The 12,933-nt window shown below is 42.6% G+C and overlaps 2 protein-coding genes across 4 annotated transcripts in view; one reads left to right on the top strand and one right to left on the bottom strand.

The window, feature by feature from the left end:
* Positions 1–223: 223 nt before the first annotated feature.
* On the top strand, positions 224–3,242 carry tnfb (tumor necrosis factor b (TNF superfamily, member 2)). The gene is made up of 4 exons (XM_053887571.1): positions 224–1,237; positions 1,319–1,361; positions 1,435–1,494; positions 2,210–3,242. Exons 1-4 carry the CDS (start codon positions 1,049–1,051, stop codon positions 2,641–2,643), a joined length of 726 nt encoding a protein of 241 aa, XP_053743546.1. The 5' UTR covers positions 224–1,048; the 3' UTR covers positions 2,644–3,242.
* A 2,571-nt stretch (positions 3,243–5,813) lies between these two features.
* The window catches only part of gabbr1a (gamma-aminobutyric acid (GABA) B receptor, 1a), a 98,505-nt gene continuing 91,385 nt past the window's right edge, over positions 5,814–12,933 (bottom strand). For 2 of the 3 annotated variants that reach the window (XM_053887227.1, XM_053887228.1), the window contains exons 23-24: positions 12,656–12,799; positions 5,814–7,575 (exon numbers count right to left, since the gene is read on the bottom strand). In XM_053887227.1, the coding sequence (XP_053743202.1) occupies positions 7,297–7,575; positions 12,656–12,799 (423 nt within the window). In that variant the 3' untranslated portion in view covers positions 5,814–7,296. Of the gene's footprint in view, positions 7,576–7,672; positions 9,607–12,655; positions 12,800–12,933 lie in introns of those variants that run through there. The other variant, XM_053887229.1, reaches the window with a different exon arrangement.

The raw sequence follows: 12,933 nt of genomic DNA, 5'->3' as shown, positions 1-12,933 counted from the left end.
CAACATAACAAAACAAATTTTTTATTTTAATCACACACACATATATATATATATATATATTTTTTTTTTTTTGTGTACAGAAAATGAAGTGTTGCCATAGTATTATAGTATACTATAATACTATGGCTACTATACTAGTATACATAGTATCATGATTCTCCTGTTCAGTCAAATTCAATGTTTTAATAATTTAGTCGAATTAGCACTTTGATAATGCAATTAAAAAGTAACTCATATATGTTGTATCTGAATTATGAGCTTGTTTCTGGGCCTCCGATGTTTGGAGTGCTGATGTTGAAGATGTTCAGATCAACTTCTACAGGCATACAGGCAAGTCTGTCATCCATTTTCAGATAGACAACCATAAACAACCAAGTGTCATTGCCACCCTAAAACATGTTATGTCAAGGTAGTACTAGCTTGTTTTTGTGGGGCTGTGATGTTTGTGTTGTAGCTTATGAAGGGATTCACGTGAAGCACCAAGCAGATAATCTCGTCTTAAGCAACGGCCTTGGTGTAACGGAGTTCGCGTTTCGAATGACTCGGCATGTCCCGTGCACATCTGCTGCTGCGGTGACCAGACTCTGGCGGAATGTTGATACATTTCAGTGGTTTCTGAAAACAAGCTGGTCAAAGTAACCGAGAGGTTTCTGTGTGTGCGTGTAGACCGCAGCGTGTTAACATCTGTGTGTGGCTCACTCTGCCACCGGCTTCACTGTGTATCTGTCTGCGTTCAACCACTTTCCCACCCGGGGACCACCGATCCCATTAGACTTCATGGTTTGATGAAAGCTCCACCAAGAATTCTGCCACCGCTATTTCCCCTGTGGCACCTTCGGTTTGCTTTCAGGCTCAAGTCGCTCCACTTGCAGCATTCCCTCACTGCCTCTGAGTGACATCATCGGAGTTTCCCTTCTGCAGAGGCAGCAGGGGAAGCATAAATACTACCGGCTCTTTAGCAGAGCTTCATTCAAACTTACCACAAAGTGAAGAGGAAAGGTCCATTGTCTGTGATCTGATTTTGATTTTGATCGAGACGGAGAGCTTCATGCATAAGATGGTGGCCTACACAGCAGCACCAGGTGATGTGGAGACGGGCGAGAACACCCTGGTTAAGATGGAGAGCAATTCATCCAGATGGATTTGGAAGCTATTGGTGTCCATCTTGGCCGTAACCCTCTGCGTGGTGGGTGTGCTGCTTAGTCTTTGGCTGTGGAACGGGCGGCCAGATTTGATGGTGAGACGGCTTCTTCTCAAAGGAACCAGAGAGTCGAGGTTGTTTGTGGGCTTTAAATAAACTGCTTCTTCTTTGTTTCAGGCAAAATTGGGCCAAACTGAATTGCTGACTCAGAAGGGAACAGGTAAATTGAGCTCGGATGAAGCAGTGTTGGTCGATGGCGCGCGGTGAACTGACCATTGTCTTCCTCTCCTCAGATCATCAAATCACACTGAGGCAGATCGGCACCACGGCCAAAGCAGCCATCCATCTGGAAGGTGAGTCATCTGAAGATGATTTGCTTTCTTCTGGATTTATTTATGAGATGTTTGTGCTGTCACTCTAAACCACACTTGCTTTCAAGTTATTATACCGCAAGAACAATATAAGTGTGTCGAAATGACACGCTGAAACCGGTTTCTCCTCTCTAGTCTTGCTGTGGAAGTGGTAATCATTTTCCATATCCTTTTACATGATGATAAACAACATGGGTTTGCGGCTCCTACAGACATTCTTTATTTCATTTCCGGCTTTATTATGAAAGCACAAGCGGCTGGTTGAGAGACGGTGTCAGATATGCACTTGTAACAGCTGAATGAATCTTAAAAGAAACAAACAAAGTCGGATTTGTTAAGCGCCGTAATGCAAATTTAGATAAGAGAAGCTGAGCTGGTGTCGATCATCTGAAACACAGCGACGTGACTGTAGGAAAAATGTATGAAAAATATATTAAAAAATAGAGTAGAATATGGTGTTTAATTGTTATAGAAAGTTAGACAAGCTAAAGATTCCACGCCCACAATAGAGAACTTAAAGCTGGATAATATTTTAAAATCTATATTTTTGTGGTATTAAAATGCGAATAAATAAAACAATAAATAGGTGGAAATATATTTTTTGAATCAGAGGTAGCAATTTAAGTTGCAAAAAAACAACTGGTGCAACAAAAATGAATGATCAGCCTATAAAGATCCTTCTCCTCTCCATTCCCAGGCAGCTACGACAAAGCTGAGCCCAAATCGCTGGTGTGGAAGAACGGTCAGGGCCAAGCCTTCGCTCAGGGCGGCCTCGAGCTGGTGGACAACCGGATCAGAATCCCCCGCAAGGGCCTGTACTTCGTCTACAGCCAGGCCTCCTTCCGCATCAACTGCAGTGACGACGACGAGGACTCGGAGGACCCCGGCCTCATGTCGTTCAGCCACAGGATCTGGCGCGACTCCGACATGGTGGGAGGCAAATCCACCCTGATGGGCGCGGTGCGGTCGGCGTGCCAGCACGGCACTCAGGAGACCGGCTGGTACAACGCCATCTACTTGGGCGCCGTCTTCCAGCTCAACACAGGAGACGACCTGTCGACAGAAACCAGCAAGCTGTCAGAGGTGGAGACCGAGGACAGCAAGACCTTCTTCGGCGTCTTCGCCCTTTGACTCCAGTGAGCCTGAGCGTTCTGATAATATATTTCATCGTCATGGTGATGCGTAAAATCTCCTTTGAGATTTCAGAGTCGTATAAACTGCAACAGTTTGGAGACTTAACTTAGACTTTATACACTTTAACGAAGGTTTCAACAGCTCCTTCAACCACTCTGTTGCTACTTTACAAGACATTCCTCAGGCAGAGTGAATGTCACCGTCCGATCCCGGATCCTTCTTGTCGTCCCTCCTCTCAGCTGTAAATGCCACACATTCTTATACTAGGAGATTGAAGCTGGTTCTCTGTTGCCTTCTCTCTGTGGGGGAAAACCCGTTTCTGCTTTCACAATCTCATGAGTTCAGGTTTCAGGAACAAAACTTTAATTGATCATCAGAAAGTTCTATGTACAAGATGCGCCCTCAAATAGTTTACTTTTATCAGGCAATGGTACAACCATAATATGGTTAGTAAGTTACTGTGATTTAACTTTTCTATACCTGTTTATTTATTTATACTGACCTGAGATTGTACAACTTTCTCTGCTGTATGTTTTTATTGTCATTTTTGAATGCTTGCTGTATTTATTGATATTTATTTGTATTTAAACCGTGGGTTGGGGTAACTCTATTTATGTATTTTCCAAGTATTTACAATAAAATAACAAAAAAAAAAAAAAAACAAGAGTGTCAGTGTCATCTCAGAAACAACAAATAGTTTTATAGCAAAAGCTGTAAAAGCTGACTTGACAAACTCATACGCAAACAAAAGCTCGGTCAATTACTGGGCAAGTATGCTTTGAAATTCTCCCACAGCCAGCAAATACTTCCTTTGTCAGACTAAACACTGGGAATTTCCTGCTTTTCGGATTCTTGCTGAGTGCTGCGTCAGGTGCAGGCCCGCAGAAGCCTCAACCCAGAACGGGTTTTCCCCGTGACTCTCCCCCTCCACCCCGAATGCTGCACACAACTACTTGCTTCTGTTGCCACATACCTTGTCTTCAGTCAGCTGGAAAGAAACGTCATGACAGGAAGTATATGTGTGTGTGTGGGCTTGTTTATCCTGTCTTGAGGGGACCAATTCTTGACAAAACACTATCTTTGTGGGGACCTTCATGGGGATCTTTTGACCTCGATTTGAGGATGAAGACTGCATAACAACTGGGTCATTACCATTGGGTCTGGTTCAGAGTCCTGGTTAAGGTGAGCCATGTGCTTGGATGGTTGGATTTAGGGAGAGAAGATGGGGAAAGGAGAGAGAGTGAGAGAGACCTCACAATGTTACAAAGATTGCAATACAAACATGCATGTGTGTGTCAGAAAAAAAATCAATTCTCTCTATCTTCTCCACCTGGGCTTGGTCTTGGCCCAGCAGACATCCGAGGTCAAGGTGAATATTCACTCCTCTCAGATTTAGACAACAGTTTAGACACAAATGATGAATGGTGTTTACATTTCATGCATTTCCTCCAGGGTTAGGGTCAGTAGAAAATAAAATAAAATAAAAAAACATTCAGTGCAATCCGTTTTGAAATGTTTACCAACTCCAGCAAACAATTTGATTCTGGACTTCAATCAATATTTCCCCTTTAAGTTGTTCTGTTTTGGTTTGATGAAGCCATTTGTCTTCCACCAGCTGCCGCTCAGCCCGGCGGTGGAACAGAAACCTCGACTCTCGAGACAAACTAAGGGGGGCATTTTTCGATACCTTGTGTTGATCGAAACATGGCTGACGATTTTTATTTAAATTTCAGAAAAATACTTTCAGGTGAAAAAGAGGAAGAAATTCTCTCTCACAGTTCCTCAGTGGGGAAGTTTCGGCTTCACTCAGAGAAAACGGAATAATGCAAACTGCTGCTGCAGTGCATTATGGGACTGGAATATGACTGGTGATCGTACTTTTACCCTTTTATATACTGTAGCTGGTCATGTTTAATAGCACAGGCCTTCAGTTTTGTCTAACATGCGGACGACGGAAACCCACCAAGCTGGTCATAATGTTATAAAGTCACCATAAGAATGCAAGCTGTAGCCATGGCAGCAACCATGCTGTGACTCCCTCACTTATTATACTACATACTACACTTATACTATATACTACACTTATTTATATTTTATTAATATATTTATGTTAAATATTCAGTGTGTAATGAGCTCAAACGGACAGCAGATGGCGGTACGGAGTTGGCATAAGGCACTGGAGAGTGATGAAGAAGAGGTCAGTCTGTGAGGAGTGAATGAATAAAACATCAATCGAAGGTAAATCTATGTTTTGCCACAATCGTCACACAATAAAGAAAGATTTATTTTAGCGATTCATTTGGATGTTGTGTTTCAAAATGTCTTTTTCTAACTGGAGCTGGTCATGTGACCAAATGAGCCTACCCATTGAAAACCAAAGGTGGAAACTATTATGTTCATAAATCCATATGAACACCCAAATGACATTTGGAATAAGTTTACCCAAGCTAGCGATAGAAGTTAGCCATGCCATGATCGGCTGACGTTAAAAGTGGGCAAAACAAGCTTAAACATAAGGTGATATTTTGAGAAATAAAACCATTTCAAAATCAAGGAAATTATACGAAAAAAGTAAGATACTAATTACGAGTCTTATTTCATCTGAAAATTAGCGCCTGAAAATCTTTTCTTTTACTTGCTGAAAAATTTACATATTTGTCTTCAAAATAAAATCTCCTCTTATGTGAATTATTATCATAGAAATAACAATAAAGTCAATAAAGTCAAAATAATGAAAAAAAGTCAACTAAAAACAGGATTAAGGAAGTGAAAAGTGAAAAGACATACATACATTTAAATATTAATACAGGAATTAAAACAACAATGACACATACTTAACTGAAAATCATTAAATCAACTTAAATGTCACAACAGAAACTTCACGACTACTGTAATGCTGGCTAATTCATGTGTGGCCCCTACACCCTCGTTTTCTTTGCCTTACAAAAAACCCTTGCTATAAAACTGTGATGATCTTCAGTATCAGTCGCTGCTCTCAGGCCCCACGCTACTATGATAAAGTAGCTGCAGCCATTCAGCTGAACAAACCAGCGGCTCAAAGGTGGCGGCGAGCGGATAAGTAATTGACAGCTAAGTTGTTTATTGCCTCCCTCTGAATGATCAGTTTTGAGAGTGATGTCAGAGAAGCACCTGGGAAAACCCGTCACGTTCACAGCTCACACGCGGCAGGTGGAAAACAACAGCTATTTATTAGTAGATCTGCATACACATACTCTGAAATATATTAACATTTAATATCTTAGATACAACAAATACAAATATCCCCCCAACTGTGACTGAACTGTTTCCATCCAGATGTTTCACGAACCGATCCTGAGCTCACGATTATTACTTTAGGAACATAAATCCAAGTATTACTGCGTGTTAAAGTGCAAACTAAAATATATAAATATATCTTCATATATACATATATATTCTTGTTCATAGTTCTACCTGTTGATCGCGCCATTCAGGTGTCATTGCTTTTGAGTCAAACATGAATGAAATAACAGGTCGGGGTTCATCATAAACATCTCACAAGACTCACTGTAGATTCTCAGATCTATTTACAATCATCTTAAAAGGCAAGTTGGGAAAGAAAGATACAAAAATGAACATTCCCACAGATTGTCCGTCATGGGGGTCAAAACACAAACCAACTGTGTTGTTTGCACTAACTTGTTCTGAAGTCTCACACGTCACGGCATGCAAAACGGTCACAATCAGCTCAGGTTGTAAGACTGGAGTATAATATGCTGCCAGATGTCTTTACCAGACGGATATATTTTCAGCGCTTTACTGCAGTGTGATAGTAGAAGAGGATGGCCGGTGTCAGCTGTGGGATCGGATTGGATGAACGTGAATCTTTTGCTCCCTTTCTCAGGTTAACAAAAACACTTGACCACATATTGCTTGAAAAAAAACAGAGCAGAAACTGTCGTAACAAGAGCAATACAGAAAACCACAACAATGTGATGGTGAATTTTTGATCTAAAACCTGAATAGAAGCCTCCACCATGACCATATAAGGACGTCACCTCCTCCATGAAGCTGTCTATAGCTGATGCATGCACATCGCATCACAGGGCCTTTTCTGAATTCCTATCAACTAAAACTCATCAGGCGAGCCAGAAGTTATTCTCCGAACTTGGTCAGCAAACACAGGGATTAGCACGTCTGCGCTATCCTCCGTGCTATGGCTGTTTAATATTCACATCATCATCTGGTCATCTGAGACGACTGTACATTTCTCTGCTCCTTACAGAGATGTAAAAACCCCTCCTGAAACAGAGCATTAAACATCTACTTCAAGACAAAACAGGTAGGTTCTACAGAACAATAGAAATCACCACTGCATGTGCTTGTATTCAACAAACTCCAGGTGGAGACAAAGACACAAACACAACTCTTGATAGGTCCATGTCCACAACAGAACCGGAGTACAAATGAAGAGGAGGAATGATGAAGCTGTTGGTCGCTCGACTTGAAGGAGACCTGGAGCGATCTGAGATGTGCTTGCTGTCACGTCGACCAGTCACAAGTGTCAGTGTAAAGCACTCCACTCAACATGTTTGTGCTTCTACACCCTAAAACAGAGTGGCTACGCAGGTGAAAGTCCACAGTGCCCCCTGCTGTTCCCCGCGCGCACCCCTACTTGTAGAGCAGCGGGATCTGGCTGTTGTGGCAGTGGTTGCGGCTCATCTTGCTGTCAGCGGGGTAAAGGTTGGATGAGTTGGAGAAGGACGGCGGCAGGGAGTGATTGTCTGTGCTGGGGTACCCAGGCGGGGGCAGCAGGGACTTGGGGTCCGGCTGAGATGAGGGAAGCGGAGCGTTGTGGTTCTGGTTCTGGCCCGAGGAGGGTCGGCGGCGGCTGCGTAGAGCCTGTCTCTCTGCCAGCTGGTTGCGGAGCGCAGACACGCGCTCCTCTTTCTGCACACACAGAAAACTTGACTCATTACCGTGGAAACACCTCACAGGTCAGTCACATCTGAATCTTGTAGGTCCAGCTCTTGGCAAGATTCTCGGGCTACTTTCTACATTGACGTCCTCTCGTATGCTCACGTTATATAAGGCAGCAAGAGCAGGGAACATCATCTGTGACACCACAGATGGTATTTCTTTCCACCTGTGAAGATTTTAACGCCGCAACATTACTGCTCTCTATATCGCTTACCTCCTGGAAATTATCAGCCAGACATCACATTTCATTTGAGCGTTCATTGACAGTTAATGTCAACAAGAAACATGATAATGATAACAATAATAATAATAACACACAAGGAAGTCTGTAAATATAAGAGTTTTTCAACCGGTGTGCCGTGGAAATGATCCACTTTCACCTCCTTTGTCCGGAGATAGAGGTGGACGATGACATTAAATTATCTCGACACCTCCGAGGCTGGAGCGCGCACTCCAGGGTTTGATGATGGTTTGATTTCCTGTTGTGGGCTGGAGCTGGGACAGGGATGAGGCGAGTCTCGGACAGAGCGTTACTTGGTTTATGACTTTGTCACAGCCAAACTGCACAGAAGCGCACATTCAGAGCTGGACACGCACCGGACACCTCTTCACTTCTGGAGAGACGTCACTCACTTGGCAACCCCTCCCACATGCAGCGGCCACACACATAGACGAACAGCGCACCTGCCGCAGACACTCTACATTCACTCCTACAAAAGCCTATTTTAAGGCTTGGAACGTATTATTTCTTTTTCCATTCATAGTAATGGGAAAAATCGATTCAGATTTTGAGCAATTCGCTTCTCGAACGGCCGTCTGGAACGGGTTGTGGTCGAGAACCAAGGTACCACTGTAACATGCCACAATAGCCGAGTGTCGGTAGCTACAATTTTTCACAAATTAAAAGGGATTTTCTGCAGGACTCTTGACTACGCACAATTGATCTTTGTCTGAGGTTCCTTTGGTGGTGAACCAAATGTGCCGTGCCAAAAATATAAACATAGAATATATAAAATATAGAAATATATGGGGATTAAAGTGTGTGACTAATTTGTAAATACACTTAATGAAAAGCATATTTGAGCAATAATGTTTGCACTCGGACAGTGTCAAACATCTTGTTCCCACCCACACTGATGTTTTTAAGTGCAGTTCTAATTCCCTACATGGACTTTCTCAATACAATGCAATGATCTCAACCGGACAGCAGGTGGCAGTAGCGCCACAGCCCTCCCTTCACACAACCAAAGAGGAGAGGTGAAGAAGATGTACAGTATATGGATATGGATATATGGAATGGTTGTTGTATAACAAAAAAGAACATAAGTATGAATGTTTCAAAACATTAAAACCTTTATTGTGTGATTAAAAACATGAAAAAAAACAAAACAAAACACAAAAGCACATGTTAAAAACATAAAAATGGTCCCAAAAGACACAATGAAACAAAAAACAACTTAAGAGCACTTTGTGAACATCAATCTGAGAGGTGTCTCATTACTATTATTGATTGATGTAATGGAATATTGTTTACATAAAGTTGCTCATTGCTCATGGAGGGAGACAAGGGATGAAAAGGAGATGAGCACAAGACTGGTGTAAACGGATGCGGCATTGCACTCAGACACCGAACTCCGTTGGACCTGCAACCAAACTAGTGACATGTCTGGAGTTGTAATCGCAAACCTGATACTGTCAGAGAAATAAAACACCCCATAATAATACAGCCTCAACACAATCTCCCATCGCTCCGATGTCACAGACCTGTCTGGTGGAAGGCTGTGATGTTCATGACTTCAAAGATCTTCAGAGCTAAAACATTGTTCCTACAGGGTGTCAAGAGTCGGAGCAATGAGGAAGCTCCAGTCAGAGTCCACCATATGCTCCTCACTTGCTTCTCTAAAGCTAGTTCTGCTGACACAAGTCCAGAATGTCCCAGTTGAGCCTCCTCTCTCGTCCCCCATGATGGATGAAGCAGCCAACTCAGCAGTCGGAGAACCTCTGGAAGCAGCAGTACAAGGTCATGTTTGTTGTCAGATAGTCTGGACTCCCATCCAACCTCTTCAAGACACACGTTTGAATAGAATCCAGAGAGTTAGTGGCATTTTCAGTCGGCAGGCTTTAACAAGCTGCTGCAAGAACTGAAAATAACCCTCCAGACACGTCTGGTTCTTGTCTCGCCATCGAGGCTTTGATTACTCCGATCACCTGCCGGGTCTTCTCACCTGGCGGCCGATAACAACTAATCAGCTCGAGAGATTGGTTCCAGCAGTTCGCTCAGATACAAACTGTGGAAAATGTTACATCTGAACGTGCAAGTCTGCTCCCACCTACAACACTGCTTCGCCAAAGACGAGCGATTTAAGACCCACCTGAACATTGGAATCATTCATACAAAACTCAAGTCGCATCATGACAAAACAGTTTCGTAAATTCTCCTTCAATATCGCATGTTGCAGGCACAGAAGCTTTCTCCTCCCTGCCACTCGGTCTGCTTCCTTTTGAGGGATGCTGGGATTTGAAAACCTCGGGAGACACGGTCGACACTCAGCTCGACACACCTGGATGACTCCGACAGCGACGTGACCAGAATCAACTCGACCAGGTCCTTCTCTCTGGAGAGTCAAAGACGTCCTCGACCTGTCTCAGCCAGTGAGTCAGGATTCATGTTTGTGACCCCCAACAATATTAAATCCAGGTCGGACAGCAAGTGTTTCCCGAAGAGGTTCTGATCCTAACCTGCTAGTTTGGGTGAGGCCATTGAAGAACAAGAGACAACGTCCCAGTTTATACCATATCCTTTTTAAGTCCAAAAAATACATGTATATTCCTCTCCCCATGACACCTGCCTTCACAGTGCAGTCCTAGCAGCCAGGGCGAGTGAAATGATACATTTCTTTTTCATTTTTTTCAAATCCATTGTGACTTCAATCTCTGCTGAATTTAAAAAACGTTCAATTAAAGTGATACATTTTTGCCATTAAAATCAGAACTCTGCATTCCATTACTTCCTGAAAGCTTAAAAATGACTCTTTATTTTTCTGCCCATGACACTCCAGGAAAGACAGGGTGACATTTTCAAACGTTAAATCACAGCCACAGTTTGCAAATTGCTTTCATAACTTAAATGTCGTGAAGTCTAAAGTGTGCTTCTTACAGCTAAAAATAGTGGGCCAAGTGTTGGGGCAGAACGTCATGAAGCTCGATGTAAATGCCACCTATTTAACTGTTACTCAAAAACAACGCTGCAGCACTTAAGGGCGCCGACAAAACTTAAATGGCAGGTTCTTGTGGTGAGAATAGAAAAAAAGCAAATGTATAAACACCACATGGAATACTCCCATTAAAGATCAGCAAGGAGTTGAGATACGACTATGATTTTCTGCAGGCCACTGTACAGCCATATATGGGGTTGTCATGACAACTCCAGTTATATATTAACTGTATTAAAGTGATGAATGATGTTAGCCTGGCTGCTGACCCGCACTGATGATGATGGGTTTGTTATCAGCTCTAGCTAGTGATCCTGTTGTCCACACCAGCTCTGTTCAGCCATTAGCCGCAGCTAGCAGCCTTTCGCTCACTAACATGTTTTCTTCTATTAAAGAGGCAGACTGAAGCAAAGAGAAGTCAACCTGCAGCTAAACGTACAGTAAGAGGCGAGTGTTGTTAGAAAAACAAGAAAAGCTTTGAAAATAAACAGCTATGGATCAATGATAATGATACCAATAATTCATATTTGGGTGGTTTATTTTACATTTATTAGAAAATGTGATTCATTTATGTCTTGTATTTATTTGTTTGTTTTCATTTTCTCACTATTTTATTTATTGAGTAAATGTACAGGTATTCATTTCATTGCACAGTGGTTCTGTTTAGTCTTGTAAAAAAAAAAAAAGTTTTCTTGTCAAACTCTAATCGACTCATGAACGAATTGGCATCTCACTGAGAGGCCAAATATTTATAAAGTCAAATATGTTTTCTCATGAAAAAAGTGCATTTAAGTCACACATGTTTTTATGTTTGTATATTTTAGTATTGCACCAGGACTAAAGTATGTGAAAACATATCATCATATTTCACAATATTTCCCCTGGAGGTGGAAAACATTTATTGCAATGGCTCAAATGTGAAGGTGCAGTTGCGCTGACATGCAGAAGACCCGAATAGACCTCAGTGAAACGGGTGCTGACAGACTTTAAAAAAGCGTACTTGTCATTGTTTTCACTCTGTGGTCCGCTGCAATTAAAGCTACAGGCGCGTCAGAGGAGCAGGTCTCCGGAGTCAGCAGCTCGAAAGGAGGCAAGAAAATAATGCTCCTTACTGAGACCCAATGATGCGACGCGGGAGCTCGCCATTAATGCCATATACAGCCCAGAATTCCAGCATGTAATAGGTGCAACGTATAGAAATGCTGCACAGATGCAATCGCGCTAGTGATTTAAGCATTACATGTCATACATACCGCTATCCGTTGCTCACTCAGAAACACGTCCACGCCACAGAGAGTAGCTGGCAGTAACCCGACAGTCGCACACATTTAGCTCGCATCATCATTTGGTTAAGGCTGAGTAGTTTCTGTGGTGAAGCTTTGGCAATTTTTCAGCCCAAAATTGTCATTGGTCGTATACTCAGTGCATCCCTAGTGACAACCCTACAACATTATCTGCACCCTGCTGTGGAAACTTGAAGCCATAAAATGTACCGTAAACTTTTGAGCGCACTGGAATATTTGGTCTCCATAGTATTTTTCTTTGATGGTACGTCACATCCACTTGACCCCTACTGATTTCTCAAAAGTTTAGCCTTGACATTTTGCGCAACTCAATCACATAAGGAACCAAACCTATGTACATGTATAATGGGCGCAATATTTATCACGGATAATACATGGCTCAAAATCCATGTGCACCAACTCTACTTATGAATTATGCAAGTGCCTTCAGGATGAACTACTTCTTCTCTCAAGAGTGTGGATGTGTGCAGCAGATGTCGGCATTTGAATAAGTGTTTAATAATAATAATAATGTTTATGTATAATGTAACTCACCTCCTGAATGATCTTCTGCAGCTCGCGGTTCTCCCTCTCCAGCTGCCTGGATTTCTCCTCGTCGTTGTTGTTGGTGGACGAACCGGTCTTCAGCGTGTCCTGCTGCTCAGACTGCCATTCGCCCCGGGTGATGAGACGCCTCATCTGTTCCGCCACAGGAAAAGGAAACAGTGAAGTTTAGTGAGTTGAATACATAATATATGGCATAAACTCTCTTAATAAGAACACGATGGTTAAGGCCGCAGCACTCACTGCTCTGGAGGTTTGGACAGATTTCA

Source organism: Synchiropus splendidus, chromosome 15, assembly GCF_027744825.2.
Source record: "Synchiropus splendidus isolate RoL2022-P1 chromosome 15, RoL_Sspl_1.0, whole genome shotgun sequence".
Taxonomy (NCBI): Eukaryota; Metazoa; Chordata; class Actinopteri; order Syngnathiformes; family Callionymidae; genus Synchiropus; species Synchiropus splendidus.
This window is presented reverse-complemented; position numbering and strand designations above follow the sequence as displayed.

What these genes read in the sequence shown, in the direction of transcription:
- tnfb (XM_053887571.1), top strand. Translation starts at nt 1,049, where the DNA reads ATGCATAAGATGGTGGCCTACACAGCAGCACCAGGTGATGTGGAGACG. An exon ending in ACGGGCGGCCAGATTTGATG is followed by an intron (nt 1,238 to 1,318) that starts GTGAGACGGCTT and finishes TCTTTGTTTCAG; the next exon opens with GCAAAATTGGGCCAAACTGA. An exon ending in GCTGACTCAGAAGGGAACAG is followed by an intron (nt 1,362 to 1,434) that starts GTAAATTGAGCT and finishes TCCTCTCCTCAG; the next exon opens with ATCATCAAATCACACTGAGG.